At 39.1% G+C, this 26,707-nt stretch overlaps 1 protein-coding gene across 3 annotated transcripts in view; it reads right to left on the bottom strand.

Moving 5' to 3' along the window:
* Window positions 1-26,707, bottom strand: part of PIGG (phosphatidylinositol glycan anchor biosynthesis class G (EMM blood group)) — a 100,800-nt gene that overhangs the window by 61,935 nt on the left and 12,158 nt on the right. For 2 of the 3 annotated variants that reach the window (XM_072860016.1, XM_072860017.1), the window contains exons 7-9: window positions 18,518-18,735; window positions 15,495-15,776; window positions 5,676-6,133 (exon numbers count right to left, since the gene is read on the bottom strand). In XM_072860016.1, the coding sequence (XP_072716117.1) occupies window positions 5,676-6,133; window positions 15,495-15,776; window positions 18,518-18,735 (958 nt within the window). Of the gene's footprint in view, window positions 1-912; window positions 1,014-5,675; window positions 6,134-15,494; window positions 15,777-18,517; window positions 18,736-26,707 lie in introns of those variants that run through there. The other variant, XM_072860018.1, reaches the window with a different exon arrangement.

Here is a 26,707-nt window from a genome sequence, read left to right as displayed (position 1 = left end):
TTCTGTTTTGGATTTTTTTTGAACCACATAAATTTGTTGAAAAAAAACCTACTCCAGTGTTTCATAGAGTTTGCTGAAGAAACAATAAAAGGATTTATAGCAAGTGCAGTCAGGTCAGTATAAATCACCTACAGTTTCAAGGTCTTCCAGCCAAGGTTCTTACAGTTAGGCAGCTAAGTGCATATTAAATTAGCACATATTTTGAAAGGGGATTGTAGTTGCTCAACACAGAGTCCAGCCATTTAGCAAAGTTCTAAATTATTTTGATATTCTACTCAGAAATACAAGCATGAACATGCTACTCTGACCTCAGCTGAAATGTATCTGGGTTTGCCCAAATCACAAAACTGAAAGTGAAAAACCAATAGTTTCCAGAGAGAGAACCTGGGGAGGGGGGAAGGGAAAAAAGAGAGCTTCAGCTCTATGTTCTTACTGTAACAGCTTGTGGTCTACACTTTCATACTTCTAGGATCATAATGAAGATTGAATACATTTCCTCCCGCTGCTTTGACCTCACCTCACTACTGCAAATACAAGTAGAGTGAAAGGAATTACAAATGTGCACCCGCTTCATATTTTATGTGGATACAGCCTTTTTTAATTGTTTACTTCCATTCTACTATGTACAATAGAATACACAGCAGTCACATGGTATGCTAGCTTTGGGGGGAAGGGCATTTGGGGATGGTTAAGCACATTATTAAAAGAAAATATTATCATCTTCCCACGCTGCTGCTTCTTGTCACTTCTCTTCGAGCTGACGCTGTCATTGACAGCTTCACCCCTTCCACAGTGAGCCATGTAGCAGCTCCAACACCTTCCAAGTATCAGCTCTGACCAAGATTAACAGTCAAATGAAGCTAACTGAATACCAACTAATTAAAAAGAAAACCTTACTTCTAGGCAAGTTTAGGCATTGCATGTTCTCTTCCATTTCATCTACTGTCTGATTTTCTTTTGCCCTTTTTCCCGCTGAAGTCTTTTTTCTTTGTAGTAGGTTTCACAGAGTCTCTCTGCAAATAACAAAGAACATCTTTCCTATTTCAGCACTGTTGAATGCATCCCTAATAGCCAAATTTGACACATTACAGGTAGATTGAGTTTCTCTGTTTTGCTGCTTATGTTTTTCCATGCACAAACCTGCACAATAGTCTCTTTGTCTCAAGTGCTGAGCCCCTTAAGCACTGTCCAGATAAGCAAAATAATAGTCTGAGCATGAGCACAGATGTCTAAAAGGTCAATACAGGGGGAAAAAAAAGAGAGTAGTTTGTTCATTAGTTTATCTTAGAGACAAAATAGAAGGCTGGCTAGAAAAAGCCTGAGCAGCTTTAACTCAAACTAATAAGGGTACCTAAGTAAGGTTCTAATTTCTTATTACTAAAAAAATGTGCTATTAAGACATAACTATGCAAATTAAACACATACTAAAAATAGAGTAACAATCAACCTTACAGACTAGCAATGCATTTTGGGAAGAGGAATAAGTGCTTTATGCAACTCAGCTTATCACCAACTTTTAATTTATGCTATAAGGAAAACACATCATCTCAATCCTGATCAAAACACTAGGGAAAGAGACATCTCTACCACACTGTTCTCTTGTGAAGGAGAAGCAACAAAGACATTAAAACCTCCAACCAAAGAAAATGCAAGCATGCTTGCCAAATAGAAATTCACAGATACTCTACAAACCACAGGATGTGCAAAGATTTTGTTGCGTTGTTGACTGATCTTTCCAAAGCTTGCCCAGTGAACCATTTCAGACCCAAGAACTCACCTACGTCCCATCACTCAAGTCCAAAAACTGTGCTCTTCAAATGCTGCTATTTCGGCAATCTTTTAATCCTATAAAGCAACTGAAGTATATGTCAGCATGATGACATGTATTGTATTCTCCTGGTAGGCTAAAAACTGTTCCACTGATTTAAGTCAGGATGTAGCTCCACAGCAGCCTGAGCCAACCTGTGCTAGGGCTGCCAGGGTTCTGCTCTTTCACCTGCTCCTTAAACTGGGCAGAAGTAGTTACATCAATGAAAGGGAGAAGGCAGAACTATGGCAGCCTCAATGACACATCCTCTTAGCCTGCCATGGCACGGCACTCTGGACTGTTCCGCCATCTTTTTAAAGACCCCAAAAGTAGAAGTTTGTGAATCATTACTTCTTTCTCAATCAGATTTGAAAGGCAAGTGGGTTTTTGTAAGGAATGTTTGACAATGGCAGAAAGAAAAAACTGTTTATATCTGCAGCACTTCAAAATATGCAGATACTTGCCCACTTTGTCTCTACAGGAATTTCAACAGCAGCAGTGCTGGCTTGCACACTCTTCCTGCATTCCTGTTACTAAGCAAGCCCATTTGGCTGTGAAGCTGGATGGTAAATCAGAGTGGGAAGTGATCCATCTAAAAGCCAAGAGTTTCCTACCCCATCTTGGGTTATTTTCCCAGCCACATCTATTCAATATTTTAGTTCACCACACTGACAAAGCAACAGCTGTGCTGGTAAAATACAGGACCAGTGAGGGGAGGGGCAAGACAGCAGGTATTGTCTTGTAAGGCAAGAGCTCCTTTAATATACCATTATAGCCAAACAAGAAGTTGTAGCCCAAGACTACAGCTGTAGGACCTTTTCTCTTCTACTTGCCTCATGACCGAAGCAAATATACTGAATGTGAGGCTATAATTTAGTGGGGAAGCACAGGGAGCGATTTGCCTGTAAAATTCTGAAGTTTTGGTTTTGATATCTAGCCGCTGTACTTCAGCCTTACTGAAGGGGGAGGCAGACAGCTTTAATAATAGGGTTGTGATGGCTTTATGAAGGGGAAGTAACACCTAATCAACCTGACAGATTTCTGTGATGAGATGACTAGCTCGGTGGAAGAGTAGAGAGCAGGCAATGTTGTTTATCTCAGCTTTAACATGGCTTTTAACACTATCTCCCATAGCATCCTCACGGGCAAACTGATGCAGTCCAGGCTAGGAAAGTAGACAGTGAGGTAGACTGAAAAATGGCTCAACCGCTGGGCTCACACAGTTGCGATCAGCAACACAATGTCCACCGGGAGGCCAGTCACTTACTATGAACCCCAGGGCTTGGCACTGGGGCCAATACTGTTTGACATCTTCGTTAATGGATGATGGGGGAGAGTGCCCCCTCAGCAAGTCTGCACACAATACAGAACTGGGAGGAGTGGCTGATACAGTAGATGGGTCTGCTGCCACTCAGAGGCACCTCCACAGACTGGAGAAGTAGCCCAACAGGAACCTTATGAAGTTCAACAAAGGGAAGACGCAAGTCCTGCACCTTGGCACAAATAGCTATACACATCAGGACAGATTGGGGGCTGACCATCTTTTCAGAGATGGTTCTGATCATCGTGGTGGACACTGAGTTGATCATCAGCCAGCAATGTGCCCTTGCAGCAAAGACAACCAACAGCATTTGGGGTTGCATTATGAAAAATGTTACCAGCAGGTTGAGGAAGGCTTTTCCTCCTCTGCGCTTAGCACTGGGTCCAGTTATGGGTTACCCAGTACAGAGAAAGATATGGACATATTGGAGCATGTGCAGTGAAGGACTAGGAAAACGGTGATGGGATTGGAGCATCTGTCATACAAGGAGAAGCTCAAAGGACTGGGACTGTTTAGCCTCAAGAAGAGAAGGCTCAGTATGGATCTTACCAGCCTGACTGAAGGTGGAGGGTGTTAGAAAAGATAAAGCCATATTCTTCTTGGTGGTGCCCAGCAAAAGCACAAGAGGCAATGGACACAAACAGAAATAAAGGAAATTCCGTTTAAACAGAAGGAAAATTTGGGGGGGGGGAAACAGGTTGCCCAGAATAGGTGTGAAGTCTCCATGCCTGGAGATATCAAAGACCCAGCTGGACAAGGATCTGAGCAATCTGTTCCAGATCAGTCTGCTCTGAGTAGGGGGAGTGAACCAAATCATTTCCAGAGGTGCCCTCCAGCTTAAATCATCCTGTGATTCTGTTGTTTTCAAAGATGGGTGGGAATTCTGCAAAACATGCCAATTCCAATTCACAGGAGAAAAAAAAAGAAACACAAAAATAGCCTCCTTCCTCCCATCTCCCCCTTCCCTCCCCCCCCAAAAAAAGGTTAAGCCAGAACAGGTGTAAACAACCTTGGTTTACCTCAGTGGGTTGCTTGGAAGCCCTGACAGGCAATATTGTTAGAGCTGGGCATAAAGGATTTCCCAGCTTTTGTTATCAGAAAGCCCTAATAACAAAAGCCTTTTGTAATCAGGAAGCCCTAGAATCACCTGCTGTAGCTGCAGACTACATTCTACCTGTGCTATCTCTCTGAGTCCCCACAGCCCAAGGCTATAACAGGTTTTGCTGCTCTTTAGGCATACCTAGCACCAGGAAATCAGAGGTGGGAGCACACTTAGCAAAAGCACATCCCTGAAATAAATGCAATTTTTCAGCTGCAAGAATATCAAGTCCTTGTTTCATGGCATTGTGACACTAGTACACTCCAAAGAAAAGGGCTGACAGTCTGAAGAAGACATCTGGCTCAGGAAGTTATTGGGCAAATAAATCTTTGGAAGATGCTCAGGATTAATTATAAAAATCCTCCCAGTTGCACCAAATCACACCTAATCCTGCTCACACCCTGGCTTAGCTCGTAATGAAGGAGGTCTCTATCATGTGGACTTAACGTCGGGAATATGACATTCCTTCCTCAATCCCTCACCTCATCTCAAGAGGAGGAATGCATGGCGAAAGCTTTGGTATAGAACGACTGCTATAATGCGATAAATTCCCTCATAACTCATGTCTTTCAGCACTCATGCCTGTCACAGCAATTAGCATTTTTTCTGTGAGGCTGCCAATAAGTAACAAGTCTCATATTAGTTCATTTGCTCATGTCGCTATTAACGAATGATGAATGACATTTCATCCACGTGTTGTTAAGATACTGGCAAGAAATCTCTTTATCTTACACAGCACAGCCTCCCCATCTGCTGTCTACAAAACCTTGACTAGTCAGTCACAAGGTATTGCTTCTCTGTCCACCAGCTGAAGTACAGAAGACAGTTCAAATATCAAGTACTTTTTATCATTGAATAATGGCTGCAGTTCTTCACAATACTAAAAGGTAGTAGAAAAAGTAGAAGCCCTTCTCCAGTGTACTTCAAGCTGTAAAAAATTCCCTTTCTTGTTCATCATTCTACACTTGAAAAATTCCTTCAGTTTTCCACCCACATGTTAAATGTCTTTGATAGACAAGAAAGAATTCTATGTGCAGCATCTTATCCTGCAACTTCATAAAGTCTGGAATTGAGCAGAACCTTCTGCCTTAATTTCAAGGGTTTAATTATATTAAGTGATTTTTAATTTCCCAAACCAGACACTGTTGACTTTCACATGGAAAATATTTACTTTTTGCCTCTGATAAACCTATCGTGTATAATTGGCATTAATTAGATAAGTCATGGTGCAGGGCAAAGATTATAAACTATTGAGAGTACACAAGGAATTACTCCTGCATGAAATAGCAGTGAAAAATTCCTTATGTTGCTTCACTGTTTACCCGCTTTCAATGTTTACAGCACTTTCTAAACAGCAATTGTATAGAAATGTATATATATTTCATCAAACAAAACATACATTAATTTTTAAATAAGATAGAAAGTATGACAATAAATCAGATACCCACCTTGTCAGCCAATGTCCAAAGTCTGGCCGATGAGCCCACTGGACACCTGTCTGATTCAAAGATCGAAGTAGCCGACAGCAAATAAGGATGATCCATGGACTTGCTAAGCTTATCCACTTATCTGATCCTTTTATGAATTCAGCTGAAGAGGTGGCCTTGCCCAATTTTGAATTACCTGCTGCTGGAATGTCTATATTCTTGCACTCAGAGGCTTCCTCAATACTATCAAAATTTTGTTTCACAGTGGTGCTATGTTGAGGGTCACATTCTTTCAGAAGAAAATTATTTCTACAAATTTCCTGACACAGTGCCAAACAAAGCGTATTGATAAGAAAATACCAGGTTTGATGTTCCTCTTCTATAAAACTGCTTGCCCCCAAACTCAAAACATGGCCAATTGTTCCAGCCAGAATCAGCACATCTATTTCTGACCAGCTGGAACTGGACACAACTGGATTCTGCAAACAAAAAAAAAATATAGCAGTGGTGAAAGTGTATAAAAATTTCACTTGTTTAAGCATTCACATTAAACATTTCGCTTGTTTAAGCATTTCACTTGTGAAAGTGTATAAAAATTTCACTTGTTTAAGCATTCACAGTGTGCTTTCAGCAATTTCCTCTAAGAAAACAAAATAAACAGTAATACAAGTTATTTCTATCTTGACAAATCCCCAAAATTTTTAAAAGAATCATTTTAGTGTAGCCTATTGAGCTAGCATTGCAACATAATCATACTGTTTAAAATTACATTCTGTTTAGGGGAAAAAAATTCTCTATGAATGATCATCACAACTGTACAGATTAAGATTCCCTACCGCCTTGTGACAGAAGGTTTGAAACAAGCTGTCTCCCCGTTGCACATTCGTAGAAGTAAAAATAGAAATCCTGCAGAAATCAAACTTGAGACACAGATAAAAGGTAATTTTCTAATAGTTTAAATCTGTGCTACCCTCAACTCAGTACAGTGACAGCCTTCACTACTCAAATTAACAAAAGTTACTTGCAGACAGTCTGATGGCACCCCTTAACCTTGCTTAGCTTGAAATGTGTCTTTCATCATAAAATCTACTTTAAACCTTACCCATCTATTATTTACTTCACACACTGTGCCTATCTAAAACCATAATATTCTTTGTCTAATGCCTCCATTAGTTCAATTTCCTGTTCACAGCAGCTACTTGGAAATGCCTCATCATCACTGCCCTCGATGATGCGGCTAAAAAGATAATGTAAGGGCATGCAGAAGGTGAAAGCATCTGGTTCATTGACGTTATCAGGTAAAGGACCTTTTTAGCTCACAGGGAATACGAAGTAACAGGGAAAGCCATAAAAAGACCACATAGAGACACAAACCTGATAAGTAAGCACTAAGGGAGATCATAAAGATAACCAAAACTCTTCAGCCATTAATTGACAGGCCATTAAGAAACCACAGGCATAGCTCTGAAGAGCATCAGCCTGGACTTTGTAACAGATAAGGGGGAAGTGACAGAACATGAGTATTATGGATATCTGAGGGTGCCTGTGGATCTATGCAAACTCATTAAGCAATGCTTCAGGAAAGCATCAAAGGTGGGGGAGAGAGGGTGGTGAGTAACAGGCTGGAGGCAGGGAGCAAAGTGAGAGGAGGAAGGATAAAGGGGCCCAAGTCACGTATAAGCAGGCACCAGTCAGCGCACTTCTCTGACTGGGCCCTGTGCCTGATCACTGTGGTCTATCCTGTCTTATTAAATCCTCTCCTAACTATCTTTCTGTGCAACTCCACTCTCTGTTCCACCTGTGGGTGCTGCAAGGTCTCACTGCAAGTAATGGGGCACAAGCCTGCATGCCAGCCACTTGAGACCAGAGCGAGTAAAAGCAAATGCCAGCAACTCAAGCGGGAATATGGGTCATTGGACGCACATGCCTGTAGTGCCAGTGACTGCAGGACATGAGAGTCCACATGCCAGAGACCAGAGTGGGGACCACAGGCCATGAGGACTGTGTGCCCAAGGTGCCAGCAGCTGGAGGGATCAGAGTGCAAGAGAGGTCAGGGTGTTAGCAACAGGAAAAGCAACCATGGATCAACAAGCTTGTAGGTCTGCGGCAGAAACTGGAGGGCCCAGAGCACACACCTATGTGTGAGAGGTCGCAAGGCCACTGACAGGAGGTACTTCTGACTATTTAACTTCTCCTCAAAGAACTGAGCCGGAGGTGGAGACAGGAGCCCAGGCTGGGCATGCACAGCTGGGCTCCAGCAGCAAGGCAGGACAAACGCCCCAGCCCTGGAGGCCACTGGAGCCAGCAAGGGCTTCCTAACATACCTTAACAAATGGCGTTACATACTTGTGAAGCAGTTTGGGAAAGACACTGTCAAAAATCAACCTTTACCATTATATTTTCTCATTAATTTTTCCTCTATTAGAAAATATCAAAAAGTATCTTTTAAACTATTTTAAACACCTGGTAAACAACTTAAAAGCCAAATCAAAACTACTGCTTGCCATTTTTACTTCAGAACAAAGATCTCTGAACCTACTTTCACGTTAATTTCTTTAACTGCACACTTCAGCCACATCATCCTCCTACATTTGACCTTATGAACAAACTTTAAAAAACCATCTTGAATATTCATACAGATAAATCTCACAGAGAATGTACTCACATTCAAAGACATACTATGTACTATGATTCCTGAACTGTTTAAATCATATTAGAATAATATAGAAGCTCACTAACCTTAGAGCAGGTAACAAGAAAGTGTGTGTAAACAACAGAAATATGCCCGAGCATCTTAGATGCAAGTCTCACTTATGCTTAAGATTTACTGACAGCAGCATATGTATTTTTGTTCAATAAGCAAGACCATGTAGCATGGAGAGCATAACACACACACTCCATGCAAGAAGCTTTTTAACACTATGTGGAATTTTGCTTTGAGGAAAACAATTTTTGCAAAATCAAGATTTTATAAGATGTATGCGAAAGAATGCAGGCGGTATAGTTAAAGTTATCACCTATTCACATCCCCTCCATTTCTTGTGTTGCTAGAGAAATATATTCCACCAAAGTCACTTCACTTAAAAAAAACAACCCACAAACAAAAACAAAACCAAAAAAAAAAAGGCCCCATGAGGTTACACAGAACAATAATACCAGCATCTGAAATTTCTTTGGTGCTCTAAAGGCCATGCCTTTTTGCTTAGTATTCTACTCTGGAAATCAAATACCATAAGCTACGTTCTGGAACAAAAGGACAAGGTAGAAATGTAGACCATGCAGAGACCAAAGACCATGAAATTTACAAAGCTGAGACAAGAACAGTACATGACTAAACTACAGAAAGTTTAAACTCCAATAATTCCATCATGCTGACCTTAAAGATCTTGGCTAACTAAATAATGAGCAAGCATGTAAGCACCATCTCCTCGCAGAGACAAAGGAATCTGAGATCCTCAACAAATGAGAATGAACCAGTCTTCAATACAATTCATTTGTCTTCTTTATAAGATATAACATAAAATCTATATAAGGATTGCTCTCTTGTATCTGGCTGCTGTCAGCACTGATACAAAAACTGAAGAAGTGATGTATTATCAATGGGGAACATGCAAAAGCCTCATGAAAATGATGGCGTTAGTGTGAAATGTCCCAGTGTCAGAAATCCATATTTCTTGCCTACTTGTCTGACTTTCACAACTCCCGTGAAAAGATAAAAAATTTATTTCTAAATATAGGAGTAAATCAAAGTCCAATCAAATTAAAGTCCAATGGCATTTATTGATAAACCACAACTCAGACCAGAGTTAGTCACTATGCACAATGAAAAATTATCCTGCAAATTATAATCTCCTGAGCCTTCATGATCTAAGAAATACTGAAAATAGCTTCATCAAGTTTTTCTAAATTTACCAGTAATCCCTCATATATGAACTGTGCCTTATTAGGAATGCCATCATCACAGTTTTTTATACATCCTGATCTCAGATTACTTAGATTGTACTTAGTTTTTAGATCTGCTTTACAGGCACAGAAATGTAGGTCCTAACTGGTATTCACAGCTCTGTCTTTCTAGCTGCTGAACACCTCCAACCCTCAGGAACTCAGCAGGCACTCCAGATACTAAAAGACTCATATGACTCACACCAACATCCTGGCAAACAAACTTAATACAGAATCTTTGGTTTAGAAATTTATAAATGCCAGGCTTTCAATTTAAGCCCATAATCTGCCAAGCCAAGGTAGCTTTAACATTTGATGTATCAGCATTAGTAATTAAGTAACTCAGAAACTGACCTCTTTGCCCTATATTTGAACATACATTGCTAGCTTGCAGAAGTGCCAGTATATAAACAATGGAATATATGCATCTCTGACCATGAAACTTACATTTTCTTCACTTTGAAATAAAACCTCCTGTAGTCTATCTTCTGGGTCCAGGTAATTTGTGGCTTCTGTATGGTTGGGAGTAAAGCTCTTTTTCACAAAAATTAACCATCCATAGTTAATGCCTGAGGAATTTTACAATCACTTTTCAGATGAGAAACGTTTTACTTTTAATGCTCACCATCACCCAAAATTTAAATACTTATCATTCTGTTTCCTCCTGATATTTGAGCTCCCTGCACCCAGTCTTGATTCCCAATGATGGTAACTTTCCTGTGACAGAGTAGTACAGACCACACTGGCTCCTACATTTCCACAGCAGTTTGGGATCATTTTTGAAAGCTACTCAGTAAAGGCACCATCCAATCACCTTTTTTTTCCCCCCCAAGTCAAAAAATACAAAAAATGTTTTTGGTACAATTGCATAAAAATTTTTTATAGTTCAATTCATTAAAGAATTATCACATAGAGGAGGAAAAACAAAAATATTTTTAAATTAACAGGGTATTTTAAAATAAACACAAAGAGTGACATTTTGTTTACATAATGAAAAAAAAACACTATAATTCTGCACAATGAAAATTCTCAAAAACTGTATTCGACAGGCTTTAACTTTTGTGTTCTATTTTCAGAAAACTATTGGTTTTGATTTCTATCAGAAATAGGAAATAAATACAACTAGTAGTAGTAAATACCGTACTTAAGTCAACTACCAAGCAATTAGAGTGAAGCTATGAACAAGAAGCTAAAATTTTTGACAATTTTCTGGAATTTGTAAAGGGCTGAAGAACTTTCTAAAGCCTGAAGTGTCATTAAAAGGAGGGACTGGTGCTGCTAGAAACATAGTAATCAGAACCTATAAATAACAGTCAGGAAGCAGATGCTAAACACTGCCTGCACTGGTCTTCAGAAAATTCATGAACTTGGTAATCAGTTTCTATATTCAGCCACAGTGGAAAAAAAGCATCACAAATGAGAAGCACTTCAGAGAAATCTTTAGATGTGAACGGAAACAATTTGAAGAAAAAAAGCTCTGAAGCCATTAGCAGGAGAGCTTATCTTAATTACTTTTAATATACCTACATTTTATCGTATAGCATGAACTTAGAAAAAGGCTTTTAGCTTTTTCAACTGGCAAGACCTTGATTCAGGATTCTACTCCTGCCATCAGAAGAGCAGGGCTTCAGAGCTCTTTCAGAAGTGGAGCTCATATGCAGATTCGCACTGTGGAGATGCACAGGTCACAGACACTTGGATTCAGAGATATTTTAGCATAAGTAATACTCCTAACTCACATAGAAGGCCCCTCAAGATCAACACACAGCATACACAGACAACGAGTTTCTCCCCCAAAGTCTAGGCATTCTATTGGAAAAGGGGATGGCAGGTGGGACATTAATGTTTGTGAATTACAGTATTTGTGCCCCAGTTACCAGTAAATAACCTCTCACATCCACACTGCAAACAACACCAGGTTATCCACTGCTCCTTTCACATTCTCCAGGTTCTATCTTTGTATAAGCAGCCACCTGCAAAAAAACCCACCATATCATTCTGCAACAGACCTGAGACTGGTAAAAATGGAAATCAAATCCAGGTCACTGCTTTTATGCATGTCTGGAATTGAGGAACTTACTAACTAAACCTACAAAATATTTCAAGCTTGCTTTGGAACTTGAACAGAGACAGCAAAGCCTACCTGACAGATGAGATGAGATGACATATATATCCAGCAATTCAGTCACCTATGGAATAGGATTGAAGATGGGATGATGAAAATGGATTTCTACAGGTCTGGATACAAAGTCATGTCTGCCTCAGCCAGAATTACTATTGCCTACACTTCATAAGACATACTTAGGCTTCCCACATTTTCAGACATGTCTCAGGTAAGAACATGATCACAGACAGACCTGGGATGGAGAATCCAGTATTTTTTATTTCTATCTGCCCCAGCCTTGGAAAAACAAAAACACACAAACCTTCTGGAAAATACTGCTGAAAACCTCCTCATTCATGTATTATCAACTTGAAGCAGATGATCTGATCATCTGCTAGTATGTCCTGAGGTCCCAGCTAGGTAAAACTCCAGGAAACATGTATGCACAAATTTCAGATATTCCCCTACCTTTCTAGTTCAAATGGAAATGCTTCAATTAATAACTGTTCCATTACAGCCAAATGGAGGTATTTTCAAAGGTGATGTGAAAACAAGCATCTTCCTGTCCGAGAGACACTAACTGATCCCTGTCCTAAAATGACAGAAGTGTTATTGCCAGTGACACCAAATTTCACTTGTGAATAAAAGGGGTTTTTTCCACTTCTAGAATTCCAGACGGTCTCATAATTGGTACCAAAGAGGAAAAGGAGACAAGCTGCTGCTGAAACATCCTTCTTCAACCAACAAGGGATTGAATCTAAAGCCCCAACATCAACCAGGGAGAAAGATCCAGCTGCTGTGGTCTCCCATATGCAGAATGTGGGGTGCTGGAGGCAAAGATATGAAACTGGATACAGTATCCTGGATATAATTTCTAATCAGTTTGTCCAGTTTAGTTCAGTTTGTCCTCAAAGGCAGATGTACAGACAAAGCAGGGGTGGGGAAGGAAGATAACTGAAATAAAAGGTATAGATAAAGAGTTCTCACATATACTCTTGTCCATGCTCCCTAAGCATAACTGACTAGGTGGAATCAGAAGTGGCCAACAGATTATGCGTATGGAAATGGCACTTCCTCCTCTAAAGTTCCTCAGAAGGATTCTTTCTAGAAGTGGAACAGCACGGATTATATGGGTGCTTCTTTTTATGTGTTCCTTAAGGAATTATTTGCCTCCATCAGGGAGCTAGCAATTAATTCCTTTCATAAGAAAAGCCTTTCCACCCAACTCAAGTTTTGAATACCAGGAGACATTTTGCAATTGCTGCTGTGATCATTGACAGAGCAGCTGTATTAGCAATATATAAGCCATCTGCAGGAAGTTGTTCACACCAGCAGCTGTCTCTCACCAACAAGGATGAAAATGTGCCAAGAACAGATGGGAATTAAACCCTAAGACTCAGGCCAAACTAAAAAGGTAGAGCTTGTACCTGTCAACCAATACTTGGTAACAGACTATTCTAAATTTAGTAATAGCCAAGGAATAGCATCATCTTCCTAGAGTCCAGTCTTTGATCTAGTAGGAAAACATTTTTCCTGGGTCATATAAAGCTCCTTTAAAGTTACTCCTACAGCAGTGGGTGTCACAAGGAATTAACTCATCTCTAGCCATATAATAAAGATTTCTGGTCACAGACAGATGAATGGCTTTGAGACTATCAACCTGGAGGAGAAAGCTATAATCCGTTGTCATTGTTCTCAACTCTATTGAAGTGGAATGTCTGTAAATTTTACGCAGGTCTAGACAGTCATCATTTTTAGGTTCTTAATGTTTGCTAGAATTAGAAAAATTGGTAACGATTAAGATGAAAAATGAGCTTGTCTTCCATAGTTGTATTTGTTTATCATTGCACAGCAAGTAAACGTTAAGTTTCTACAGAATATGCTGGATCATTAATTATTATTTCAAGACCATATTCTTTTACTTTTTCTAAGAATAATTTCTACCTCATTTACCATAAAATACAGAAAGCTAATAAAGGCCCTAAGTAGAACAACTCAGAAATGGTAGAAGTGAACTGAGTCCATTTAAAGACCAACACGCTCCGAAGTACCAACAGCATTAACAAACTGTACAACTACACATCTCATTCAGCAGATTTCTCCATTCACATTGATTAAATTTACGTTCTTCTTTTATTTGCCTTAAAAAAAAAAAACACACAAGCATCACTATCTTTGGCAGCAAAACATTAACACTACTATGACACAAAAATTTTCAGTACCAAATTGTTAGCTGACGTGTAGAGCTGACTCTATTTTAGTCTATCCGATCAACAGACACACCTACATCTTATGTGGCCGATAAATATAAACCTAAGAACGAAACATCATGTCTATCAACATTTCCCTTTTTAATCACTTTCAGTACACTGAAATGAATTGCACCGAAGAAAATTGAAAAGGGGGAGCGGGGGGGAGAAGCTGTCTTCAGGAGAGAAGGGCATTACTTTTAGTCCAAGGCTTCTCTCAGAAAAGCAGCATTTCCAAGAAGGAATAACACACATTCAGAAATTACAGAAACAAAATTATAAACTGGTATAGTTTGAATAATAAAAATCAGCAGTCTTACCTGTAAGAATTTAATTTTATAATTAAACTCAGGAAATACAGCATATAGCTGCACAGAGTGCAATATTAATCTCCGCCCAGGAGTAGTGAATTTTCTGAGTTATATGAAATATAACAGTTATTACATGTGTCTCTAAGTCAGAAAGTTTGCTTTTTAGCTTGAAGAAATATCTCATCATATCATTAAAGTAATGTACTTGCCACACGTTGTCACACACTAAAAAAAAAAAGGTACTAAAACCCCAAACGTGATTCAAAGAAACCAGATTGACAAAGGACTGTACTGCACAGAGGTTGCATCATTGAATAGCACGCTATGGACATTACAGTTACTGAATTTCAGAGACTTCTGAAAGATATGACTAATGAGCATCAGAAAAAACAGCTAGAAGCTGATTTTATGGTGTGACTGACAGTTCTTGGCATACTAAGTTTCACAGTGAAAGAAGAGTAAGACATTGCAAATTCTATTTCCTTGGAATTACCTGAATTCTATTCAATACAACAATAAAACTCATCAAGTACTTTACAGAAGGTAACTACTCGCACAACTGAGAACATTTCCGAGCATTCCAAAGATTGTAACAAACTCAATTTCTTAAACTTAAAAAACTTCAAAAGTTTAACTTAAAAAGTAGACGAGACAGATTAATTTTGCTCCCTCTGATTATTTTTGAAACTAAATACAGATTAGTCTCAAATTTGACAGATTAATTTTGAAACTAAAAATAGTTTCAAAACTATTTTTAAAAAAGCATTAAGAATACCAATATAAGAAAGCGTACTGGCAAAGTATTTTCTTATTAGTCTTAGAGCATTAATGTCTGTGGTATTTGGGAAAGGACAGATCATCACCAGTGCATGTGTTGCAAAATATCATACATCTTGCTTTAATTGCAATTGTGAAGCATCACTGTGTAACAGCATAAAATTAGTACACAGCTTAACTGTTTTTGATCTCATAAAATCAACTGCAAAATAATTTACACTAATTAGAACATTTCTTAAAGTAATGTGAAAATAATCACTTCTATGATCTTCGTTATAGCAATCGCTGTCATGCCACAGTGAACACACCGCATTTCAATTAAATTTTAAATTATTCAAATCACATTAAAAATAACAATTTATTTAAGTACACACAGAGAAAACTTTTATAAAAATTTATCTGAAAGTATGCCATAAAGAGCAAAACATTTTGAACCGTAATTAACGCATGCTCTCACCTTCAGTGGAAGCCTGGAATTCTCAAAGATCTTTGCAATGGCAGATAAAATACCGCACATGAGTGCAGAAATCAGCATCATCACTCCAACTGCTGTTAACCAGGACATACTGCAGAAATAGCATAAACTTTCTGCCGATGTGCATACAATGACGTGAACTGCACACAGCATCAGACACATCAAGTAAAACAGCAGTGAGAATAGTAGAGGAGAGAGGGGTACTTCAAATTCTGCCTGGCTGCTCAGGGCTTTTGGAACACTGAGCAAAAGCAGCAGCAGAACCTAGAAAAAAATAGAGAATTAATACTTAAAGAATTGGGGTTAGCTAAAACATACAGTGAGAATTCACACAAAAAATCATACTGTTGTCATCCATGTCACTCTGCTAGTATACATACTTCATAAAAAAAAACAAGGTGAAGAACTATGCCGGATTTTTTGACCCCAGTAAGGTATTACCATATAAATGGGAGAATCAAAGATTGTGTTTTCATTTATTAAGAGCTTGGACACACAAGCTTCCAGAGGTTAATAAATTAACCTCACCTCACAGGTGCCTCCTCACCTGTGGTAATTGATCACATGCATGATCTTCATTCCCTGCAAAAGTACAAGTTTTAACTCCCAATATCAAAATAGCTCCTAAATGAACAAATTTGACCCATTATTTGTCTCTTGTAAATGCCTAAATTTACATACACACTCTACCAAAGGCCATTTATCTCACGATGTGTCAGAAACACATACATAGAGATCCTGCTGAGTTAGATAGCTTCCCAGACCAGGGAAAGTTCTTATACTATCACACAAGTGTATGCTGCATTTCAAGCTTATTAATTCTCCTGGTATTTATATTTTGTACCTCTCCTCATCTTAATTTGATTTATTGCTTTTACTTTTGCTTCGCTCTAACCTGCACACAGATCAGGCAGAATTCCAAGTTTCCTCTCAGGTAACTGTAGCACTGGAGATGAATAATATCATGAATAATTTCTGCTACCCATGTACAAACCTTTACAAGTAAAGGGAAGATTCAGCCACATGCTAAAATGCTTTGAAAGAGGCACAGATGGAGCTAGGACTAGACCAAGCTCAATCAGCTTGTGCTAGGGCAAGATTAAAATAAATCAAGATAAAACCAACTATATCAGACCACTGCCAACCTGTAATCTTTCACTGTCACTTACGAAGACCTCTGCCTAAAATTTTTCCGAAAAAACAGTGAGGTACAGTAAACTAGACCAAAAAAATCGGATGCATTGCAGTAGTCGTCTTTCTTCATACTCCACACAGTTCACTTGGTTATGAAAATATGAGCTTTCACAGTATCGAACTGGCTTAGGTCTTACCTTTTAACACAGCACTTAAAATTAAAACAAAGAGAGCACTCATGATAGGAAAATGGTTGAATTGTAGTTATCTACAAATCTAAACTTAGCTCTTTTGAGCAAATGCACTGTTACCAATTCATGTTCCAGAGGTATTCTCCTCATCTGAAATACAGGATAAATGGTGTTTATAGCGTGGTATAGTTTGAAGTCACCTGTGAGATTCCCTACCCTTATTTATTCAGTGAGGGTGGAAAGTACGTATCAAAACAAAAAGATTTTGGAAAGCAAGGTAGTTTCTTGAGTACTGCACCGGAGAAAAAAAAATCCAGCAGTTTTGCACTGAGTCTTACAGCGATGCTGAGAAAGCTCTTGTCGACCAAAATTTTCATGGTTAGTAGCTGCACATTTCTTTTGATGAAGGCCCATTGAGTAAAATACCTGAGATCTGTTTTGTAGAAACAGTAAGCACCTACCACTGCATTCCACAAAAAAAAAAAAAAAGAAATCCAGTGCTTCAGGTCCAAAAGTAACTGTCAAGAGCTTGAATGCATAGGTTCCCAGAACAACGGAACAAAAAAGAAATATAAGCCCTTCAGCTTTGCACTGAGCTTTGTCCACCACTAGATTTGCCATTTGTAGAGTGGGAACAGGACCTACCATCTCATCTCCCAGGGGCACTGTGGAATTAATTCCTGTGAAGTGGTCAGTAGAGTGATAAAGCCCACTGAGCAGACTACTAGAAAGCCATTTCAGATGTACTCTGTACACAGAGAACAGTGCATACGAGATGAGGCATAGAGCCCTGTCAGGACAAAACAGAGTCAAATACTAAATAGCTACTCAGGTACTGTTATCCATTCCAGGCACTGAACAGGACCAGTGCTACAGCAATTACACAGTCTTGTACAGCACCGCACATATGCAAGTACTAAATACCTACTAAAAAGCTTGTAGTAGGTATTTCCACCCTAGGGAACAATGCTTATTCTCACAAAAGTTGACACTTGTGTCATCTAAAAGGTCAGTGCAAGCTTCTGTACATAAAAGTTCAGTGTCCAGGCATGGTATCCCTTCAAAGCATTACCACAGAGGATATTTCCAGCATTTGAGGTTTGCCCAAAATATCAATTGCAGAGAACCACTTAAAATTCCAGACATGGCATATCTTATCTTTATTCCCACATGAGATATGAAGTGGCAACCCAGCACCTTACAGCAAGTATTTATTTCAGGACTCTCACTTATCAGTACAAAGAACAATTCTTGGAATTGTGAAAACTGCCCGCACAAGGTATTGCCTGTTCTGAGCAGCTACACTCACTGTTAGATAAATAGGAACAGGTAGGAACTTACTTGCCAGACCTTTTTTTTTTCTTAAATGCCGTAAGGCTACTCAAAGTAGAAGGCTAACTAATATGGGAGTAATTTAAGTTGTAGCACATCTGCATATTTACTGTAACTAGTTACACCAAAATGTAAGTAGCTTATATCAAAAGCTCTCTTGAATAATTTTAAAGGTTCAGTTATACTTTAAAAAGAATATTAACCTCATCCAAGCAGAAAGTCAGCCAACTCTAAGAGCTCATACTCAGTAATTCTAAAGACCAGTAAGAGTATACACTAAGTAGTCAAAAACCAGAAACTTTTATGTTTGTGCACTTAGCCTTTTCACAGAAAGATGTATTTTTGTACCTCCATAATGATCACAGTCCCCACCATCATCGAGTAGATGTCATATTGTGCCACTTGTTTGCTTAGTGAAGAACTCAGAGTCTTCAGGGCATCCAAATATTGCTTCAGGACCTTTTTGCCAAGATTTAAGAGTATTTCTGAATTATTCCCCTCTAAATACAGTTTGATCCAATTACCATGGGACTTTTCTGCTATCTTAAAATGTTCGTATCCAGGATCTAAGGAGAGGAAAAAGAAAAAAAAAAGAAAAGAGGTAAGAGGATCCATGAACAAAGGAGGATTAATTAGAGATGTGATCATATTTTTATATTTGCTTGTACAGTATAAAAAAAAATTGCTATGGGGGTTGAAACTTTTTTCACACCTAGAAAGTTACATTATCTTCCTGCAGCAAGGCCATAATGAGCCAGTTACTCAGAATAAAAGCAATTAATCCCTAACCTGATAAAATGTCAAGACCTCTAAAAGTGTCAAACATATTAAAACATCCATTTACTCTTACAAAAGGTTTCCAGGACAAACTTATTCAAATTCTTTACATCCTGAAAAAAGTTATGTCTTCCAGTGGAGCCACTCATTATCCAGGCCATATTGTACAAGCCAAGTGGGAAATGATCAAATAGCTGATCTCTGGAGGAAACATCAAAGGACACACACACCATATTAGGGACCTCGATTTTGCTGCAAAGCTAATGAGAGTCAGTTGGTAACACAAAGTTAAACACACAGGATGCAAGATTTTGAAGCAGTAATAGAAAAGTTAACAGCTGAAGTGCACAGTTTGGCTTCAAGCATTTGGACTATGAAGCTGGTGTAAAGCAATCCTCAGCAGAGAAACTTAGTAATTCTGTCATAGTCTAAGGATGGCCTGCAGTCTAACTGGATTAAAAAAGAGAAAACCTGATGCTGCCACCAACCTACAGAAGCAAGACTCTTGTGGCAGAAAGTGATTTCATGATGGCCTATCTACATCTAAAAAAATTCTGACCTGAAGAAAAATAAACAAAAAACAAATCAAAGCCAAACAAATAATAAATTAAGAAAAACTCAGGAAAAAAACCCAACCTCCAGGACACAGATCTGTTGTCCATACCTAGGTAATATTTTCTTGTAGAAATGCAGTTTTGATTAAGTCTTCTGACAAATACATGTGTAAATGGGACTGCAGGTGAACACTGACAACACATATGAAGACTGGGGTCTGCTTTCAGAACTGGGGATGAGGACAAGACTAGCACTACACTGTGTCCCTGAAGGAATTCATTTTAAATCAGCTCTTTATATTTCATAAATAAGGAACCACTGAATTCTGTAGGTTCAGGTTTTAATGTCAGTATGCTTTTTAATATAGGTACAGAGACATCACAGTTTCTTTTTTTTCTCTCTTGTACTGCAGAAACATGTCTGCATTACACTATTCTCTCTAAATGTATTTTAAAAGCTTGAGTGAGGACACAGGAGACACAGGAAAGAAGCAAACAGCCTAATAATACATTTTAGACGTCCTTTGCAAGTACAGCTTTTGCAGCAATAGCTTTTCTCCTACATGTATTTCCCCTCACTGGTTATTCCATAGAATTCTTACTTTACACCAACTGTTCTGGTTAATACACACCAAAGGGTAGGTGCGGAGAGACAATGATTCAAGTCGATTCAAAGGGCATATGATAGTTCTCTACTATCTTATTCTCCCATCAACTACTGTTGATTTTCATCATCAACTTTCCCATTACTAAACATTTACACAAAAAGCTGCAGCACAAAAAGCTGAGTCTTGATAGCCTTTTTACTTCCCAAAAAGATATATTCAGCAGCGACAATAACCAGATTCTGCAGGCAAAAACAGATGAGCATCATTTTGTTCACATATGAAAAAAAAATGTAAACACTCACTACAAGCACAAAGGTGAAAAAAATTAAAATAATTTCTGCCAAAATTATTAGTGTGGGTCCTACGTGCAACTGAAGAGCATTCTATTCACTTCATGTAACCTTAATTTCAAGAAGCATTTATTTAAAATATAACAATTAGGTCAGTTTCTGTGTTTTATTGTAAATGTGGAAAATGGTGTTGTTCCTGAAAGCACTTAAGACATATTTTCCCTCTTCTTTTTATAGGTGCATCACCCCATACTCCAACATGCCATATGACGTTTAAAATACTGGTCATTGAGTATAGTATGCAATCGCAACATAAATTCAGTCGACAAGGAAAGGAAGAGCATAACTTTCAGAAACTTGTATCTCACTGGACATTATGCTATGTGTGAACATTCACATATAACCGTATTTTTTGCAAGAAATAAATGTTTGGTTTCACTTCACATTAATACTCCTTGCTATTTCCCTGCAATTTCACTTGAAAGTTAATGACAACTTAAGGGCAAAAAGGCCAATTTGGAAATTTTTATATAAGGAGCCTGTCATTATCTTCCTATCTTGCAATCCTTACACAGTTTCAGATGACAAGGGTTAAAGGAATGACTGAAATAAGTTTGGTGTCACAAAGACATAAATTATGGCTTGTTTTTACTCCTGGTAGATCAACAATGTATCAGACTTGGAAAAAAACAACACATTCTTTGTTAAGCCTTTTCAGCAAATGTGCATTATTAAACTCAGAACATTTTTAATTTTATTTCAAGTGAAAGAAGAAGAATGAAGTATTTCTGTTCACAATTCTTGTACAGTTATGCAAGAATTGTGCTTACTATTTGCAAGTTTCTTGTCACTACAAGACACTTCATGATCTACTACAGGCTGAATTCAAAGTGAGAATTTTAGAAAGCAATGTTTAACTCGGAATGTCCAGTCTAGTCTCCCAAGACTTCTAACAGACTCCAAAGCATGCTGATCCTACTACACAGGAGGCTTGCAGCCATCTCCTAGAAAGTACAATTCAGCCAGTAGCAAACATTTGTACAAGATAGCTGCCAGTGCACATGGAGACTTTCATTTCGCTACCGTAGTTCTTTGAACAGTGAATTCCCTAGAAAGTTCCTCTTCCAGTATATTTGAAATAAGAGTTAAATATTCATACTTTTCAGGAAATCCAGAAAGGATCAGCTAAAATAAGCTTTAATCAAACTAAGATTTGACACGACACTATTTCATTAAACAGAACATTGAAATGAGTTCAAGTTGTATTTTGAAATCTAAATAAATTCTCTCCACATCTTCTGCTGCTGTTCTGCTCCCTTCATGCTTTTTGCCCCATCTCCCTCTTCATTCCTTTTAGCATTTTTATTTCACTTTTATCTACCTTTTTCTATGCTACTGCCCACCAAACCCATTCTGTCCATGTTATGAAAGATGACTGTTGTAGTCAAACCCACATTTATATCTCTGATATATATTAAGTGAATGATTTAAAGATCCTGCAGAAAGGAATAAAGGACCACAGTTACCAAATTTCCTTTGAGAAGTCCAATAATATCTGTTCAATAGCACATTTGTATGCAGTAAGTACAAAATGAGAAGGGTCACAGACTCTGGGTTGTTGGAGAAGCATTTGGGTAACATTTGCAAGTCACTTCTGCATGGGATACTCACAACTTAAACTTGAGGCAAAATCCAAAGTGAGCTTGCCCAGTTACAGGTTTCCCAAAGAACTGGCAATGGTTTACTTGCACAGTATTACATTAGCATTTTCTGCTTCAGCCTCCCTCCAACATTATCACAAGCAAATGGCTATGTTTCCCAAGCATCTGTTTGGTAACAATTTCACTTAGTTGCAGTCACAGACAGCAACCATTTAAAAAAAATTATAAACATAAGAAAACAAATGGACAATGTGAAAGTGACTTCTCCAGTTTCAGTATATCTCCAGTTTCAGTATATCAGTAAATCTCCCAGTAACAATCAACTTATTTCAATCAACACGTGCACCTAATACAAGTTCAGAATTAGTTCCAAATTGAAACGTGGACACTCATTTTAATAACAACATCCAACTTGCTCTCAAGCATGACTCTTCATTCCACTATGAAGTGCCTCTCAAAGAAACAATCCTAGTTCATCATTCAGACAAATGTTCAGAAGTTCAGAACATGAGGGAAGCATTACTAGATACCTACAGCTGCCTACCTTACACTGAGGTATAAACTTGCTCAGAAACCCAAAGTGTGTTTCTAGATACTTCTCTTTTCAGCTTCTTCATTTTTGCCAGCTGTTTTTACTCTCCTTTTCCAGACCTTTTTTTAGCTGCATGTGTCCCTCTCTATCAAAAGAAAACCTAATGCCTCATGTTAGCATTTATTACTATGTTTCAAAAAGTCTTTTTCAAAATAATCAAGCCCTTAGTCGAGCTTCAAGTTTCTCACTTAAAATTTAACTTACCTGAAGATAGGTTTAACCACAAGGGTTCCTTTGTACCTCAATAAATCAAAACCCAAGTCCCATGAAATGCTGTACCACCTCGTGGTTTGAAAATACATATTTGTATGAACAAACATTGGGGGTGGGGGAAGAAAAAAGTTATTGAGCTGCCTCCATTCTGCTCTTTATTAACAGATATACTTAAAACACACTTGAAGACAAAGATATTTTTGCGTATTGTTCCAGTTTGTTCTTAACACTGGAGTGGCTGAATCCAGACAACTCCATGGCATCTTCATGAAACAGCATGTAAAGGTCATTCTGCCTTTCCATCTGACTGTGATTCATCTCAACTGACATCTGACTTCATCTTTTTGCATTAAAAAGGAAATGAACATTGTACCAAAAATGAGTGTATACATTATGTTATAGCTTACAATGGATGAATCTTTTCTTACCATGCCTCAGTCATCATATTCCAGGTACTATTAGCTGGTACCCTATCTCTGTGCTGCAAATTACAATACTCTCCACAGGAATTCCATGTTTTCCCCTTCAGAAGAACCTACTCTTTTTGAGCTGAAGAGTTGAAAATAATAATAATTTAAAAAAAAAAAGCAGCAAGGCTTAGGCTATCCCTGCAAGTATCTTTCACTTTAAGCGGAAGCTCCAGTCACAGGCGTTTCTCTTAGCATTCAACTGAAATGTTATGATCCACCAGCTGTTACTAGCCGAGAATCTACATTGGAAAGCTTGAACCTGCAGCAGCAAATGCAAGTGCAATGTCTAAGTGGGTTATCTTCCGGGTTTTCTTTCCCTCAAAAAACTGGCAGCACACCTTGTCTGTGGAATTCAGAAATGGTATGGCCCAAGACTTGTCAGCAGAACTCTGATAAGTGTCCAGATGGTCAACAAATAAAAACCAAAGGCTCAGAGCAGGGCGAGCTAGGGCAGATTGCTCAGAACTGTGTCCAGTCAAGTCTTGAATGTCTCCAGGTATGGAGACTCCACAACCTCTGGGCAACTCATTCCAGTGTTTGACAACCCTTACATTAAAAAAGTTTTATTTCATTTAAACAAAATTTCCTGTATATCAGTTTATGCCCACTGCCTCCTCTCTATTCACTGGGTACCACCAAGTAGACCCTGGTTCAATCTTCTTTATTCCCTCCCATCATGTACTACCTACACTGATAAGATCCCTACTGAGTCTTCTCCTATCCAAGCTGAACAGTCCTAGCACCCTCAGCCTCCTTTTGTACAACAGATGTTCCAATCCCTTCATCACCTTCATGGCCATTAGCTGCACTCACTACATTATATCTATGCCTTTCTTGTACTGGGGAGCCCAGAATTGGATGCAGGACCCCAGATGTGGGGTCCTCATCCTCATCCTATGTGGTCCTTTCCTCATCACAGCTGGGGAAAGAGGAAGGATTGACCTGCTGATGACTGTCCTCCTAATGCAGCCTTGGATGCTGTTGGCCTTCCTTCCACAAGGGTGTACTGCTGGCTGATGTTCAACTTGGTGTCCCCAAGGACCCCTTGTTCTCCTCCACCAAGCTGCCTTCCAGTCAGTCAGTCCCCAGTCTGCACTGCTGCAAGGGATTATTTCTTCCCAGGTGTAGGATTTGGCATGTCCCTTTGCTGGATCTTAAGAGGTTGTCAGCCCATTTCTCCAGCCTGTCGAGGTGCCTCTGAATGGCAGCACACCCACCTACGGTATCAACCACTCCTCCCAGTTTTGTATTGTGTGCAGTCTTGCTGAGGGGGCACTCTGCCCCATCACTCAGGTCACTAATGAAGATGTTAAACAGTATTGGCCTGTGCCTGTGTCAAGCCCTGGGGTTGATCACTAGTGATCGGCCTCCAGGTGGACTTTGTGCTGCTGATCACAACCATGCGAGGCCAGCAGCTGAGCCACTTTTCAGTCCACCTCACCGTCCAGTTATCTAGCCTGAACTGCAACAGGATGGCTGAAGCACCATATGAGCACCACAGGTGGTGAACATGGGGCTTCCTCAAGTTGTCTGAAGACCTACTAATTCTTCTCAATCAGACTATCTGTAGCAGACACCCATAATAATATTGCCCATGTTGGTCTGTCCACTAATCCTGACACAGAAGTTCACAACTGTTTCATCATCCACGCCCAGGCAGAGCTCCATGCACTCCCACTGCTCTCTCAGATAACGGGCAACTCTCCCTCCTCACCTTCCCAACTTACAATCATAGAACCATAGAATGGTTCGGGTTGGAAGGGAAGGTACCTTTAAAGATCATCTAGTCCACCCCTGCCACAATGGGCAGGGACATCTTTCACTAGATCACCACTCATTACTGGTTTCCACTTGGACAATGAGCCATTGGCTATAACACTTGGACATGGCCATCCAGCCAATTTCTTATTCATCTAAGAGTCCATTCATCAAACCCATATCTCTCTAATACAGCAGCAAGAATGTTGGGGGAGGCCATATCAAAGCCCTTACAGAAGTCTAGGTAGATGACATCCATAGCTTTTCTCTTGTCCACTGATGCAGTTACTCCATCGTAGAAGACCACTAGATTAGTCAGGCACAATTTGCCCTTGGTGGCGCAATGTTGGCCGTGTCTAATCACCTCTCTGTCTTCCATGTGTTTTGACATGTCTTCCAGGAGGATCTGTTCCATGATCTTACCAGGCACAGAGGTGAGGCTGACTGGTCAGTAGTTCCCAGGGTCCTCCTTTTTACCCTTTTTAAAAATGGGCATCCTTCTTGAAGATGAATCGGATTACTGAATATAATGACGTCTTTGCAAGATAATCCCTTTCCTATACGAATCACGACAGATATGTATACATGCGTATGTGCCTGCAGTGGGATAGGTGGGATGGTATTTATTTTCACTTAGAAGCTGCTCAAGTAAAGGGCCATTCATGCATGCTTTTAAACTACATGCAGCATTAGTCACTGAGTTAGTGACATTTTCTTTAGTATTTCTAGGGCCTGAAGTATCCACATCAATCAAACAACACTAAACAAACAGCACAACTCTTTTCCCTGCCAATCTTAATCGTCCTGACCAAAGCGTTAAGCTACAGGCTTGCACATCTAGGACACTCTAAGAAGTTTACAAGACCCTCTAAGAAGTTTACAACAACAGGGAGAATTCACCTTAAGACTCTGTAAAAAAAGCTACCATGACTTTGATCTAGTTCCATGTTACTAAGACTCTCCATTACTGAAAGGAGAGAAGCTCATCATGGATTCTTTGCCTGCCAATCCCTTTCTAGTAGGGTAGCACCTCTAATAGCAGTTTGCAGTCACAAGCAAGTAGCATAAAAATTTCTCACATTACCATCCTCAGCAATTTTGATTTCATTTCTCAGATGAAAGCTACAAGTTGAAATTAAGCTGTTCCTGGACAACAATAAAATGAAAGTGAAGATATAAACCAGAAGCTGGTAGAAAGTTCAGTCTGTTTCACCAGTGCTTGAAGAAATACTGTCAGATGCAGCTTTGTGTTGGAATTTTCAGTAACACAGCCATATCCTGAACTCTACCAGCACAGCAAGTTTCCTCACTTGACACAAATGGGTTAAATGAGGATATCTGTGCAGAAAAAAATATCAGAATAGATGGAGCATGGGTCCTGCTATTGACATGTTGCTACTATAAGCGGCATTTGTTTTGTTAGACTCCTGGACAGGGTTTAATTATGATTAGAAGCTGTAATGTTGAAAGATAATTAATTCTTGACCTACAATGATCATCTTGCTAAACTTTACATTGTTATCCACTTTAATTATTCATAGCTGTAACACAGCTCTGCATTCTCATCCAGTTATTTTAATGATTCAACAGACTATAAATCCAGTGACAAGGACTT

Source organism: Ciconia boyciana, chromosome 4 (genome assembly GCF_034638445.1).
Source record: "Ciconia boyciana chromosome 4, ASM3463844v1, whole genome shotgun sequence".
NCBI classification, from domain to species: Eukaryota; Metazoa; Chordata; class Aves; order Ciconiiformes; family Ciconiidae; genus Ciconia; species Ciconia boyciana.
Note: the sequence above shows the minus strand (reverse complement) of the source record. Positions and strands in the feature narration are given on the sequence as shown.